General features: G+C 36.4%; 1 protein-coding gene across 1 annotated transcript in view; it reads right to left on the minus strand.

Moving 5' to 3' along the window:
• Positions 1-1,630, minus strand: part of LOC100177014 (RNA polymerase II-associated factor 1 homolog) — a gene marked incomplete in the record, with an annotated part of 6,165 nt that overhangs the window by 1,268 nt on the left and 3,267 nt on the right. Inside the window, 2 exon segments of the mRNA XM_018815260.2 lie at positions 105-218; positions 846-974. Of these exon segments, the coding sequence (XP_018670805.1) occupies positions 105-218; positions 846-974 (243 nt within the window).

Raw genomic sequence — 1,630 nt, forward strand, 5'->3', positions numbered from 1 at the left:
CAAGTCACTTCGTTGTGCTGAGTTTATGTTTGATGGATAAGTAGCAACACCTAAATCATTGGGCCATATTTGTGCCAGACTTTCACGTGATATATCATACTTACCTTGTTTCTAGTTCATTATAATAAACACCTTCCTCTCTAAATATGAAATAATAATTCTCCTCGTATCCTTTGGAAGCTTTGTTCTTCACATTCCAATTGTATTCGCGAGCTAATCTGGAATATAGGGTAGCACAATAAAGTTATGTATAAAAAACACATTTATTCTAAAAAATTCTACAGCTGTACTTAGGAATGCACATTACAGAATAATTAGGTATTCTAGGATATCCTAGAATACTTTATTTCGAATCTAGAATTCCGAATCTAGAATTTCGAATCTTTTTGTATTTATAGGAAAAAATAATTTTACCCACATAAGTCAGTTTATTGACTCTTTCATAGCAGCCTTGTTGGATCATGAGCTGTAAAATGATCAAAAATTGTACTATTGGGTAGTTTTTGCGTCATGAAACGTATAGCAGGCTATGAAAAGACGTTGTAAAACGTTTACTCTCGAAAGTCCCACAACCACAAAAATATTTTTTTTTTAATTATTAAATTTCAAAAATCGTTAATATAGTGTATGAATGACGTGTAATGACGTCATTAAACAGAATACCGAATCCCGTAATTAGATTCGAATACAAAAGGATTCGAATCTCATAGATTCGAAATTCTGTAATGTGCATCCCTAGCTGTACTCCTATTCTACTTTATTGTTGCCTGTTGTTAAGTCAGTCACCACTATAGTGTATTTTGCATGTTAAAGTAGCTCTAATAATAAGTTTTAACCCAAAGTACCTGTAATCATAAGTTTCCTCTGGTTCAAAATCGACTCCTTCTTCAACATCTCGTTTCCTCTTCTGACGAGTAGACGGTGTTGGGAGGAAGTAAGCAACGAATTGATCGCCTTCCTCATCAACCATTCCTCTGTGGAGGAAGATGTTAGGACCTTGTGCTCGCTGTCGAGTCGTGTCGAAATACAGCCATATATGGTGTGTTCATACACCTTATGTTCACTATCGAGTTATTTATAACATGGGTGTCTTCTTATACACCAGACACATATAGTGTATTCATACACCTCATGCTCACTGTCGAGTTATAACATGGGTGTCTTCTTATACACCAGACACACATGGTGTATTTATACACCTCATGCTTACTGTCAAGTTATAACATGGGTGTCTTCCTATACACCAGACACACATGGTGTATTCATACACCTCATGCTCACTGTCAAGTTATAACATGGGTGTCTTCTTATACACCAGACACACATGGTGTATTTATACACCTCATGCTCACTGTCAAGTTATAACATGGGTGTCTTCTTATACACCAGACACACATGGTGTATTTATACACCTCATGCTCACTGTCAAGTTATAACGTGGGTGTCTTCTTATACACCAGACACACATGGTGTATTTATACACCTCATGCTCACTGTCAAGTTATAACGTGGGTGTTTTCTTATACACCAGACACACATGGTGTATTCATACACCTCATGCTCACTGTCACGTTATAACGTGGGTGTCTTCTTATACACAAGACACACATGGTGTTTTTATACACTTCAT

Source organism: Ciona intestinalis, unplaced genomic scaffold (genome assembly GCF_000224145.3).
Source record: "Ciona intestinalis unplaced genomic scaffold, KH HT000054.2, whole genome shotgun sequence".
NCBI lineage: Eukaryota > Metazoa > Chordata > Ascidiacea > Phlebobranchia > Cionidae > Ciona > Ciona intestinalis.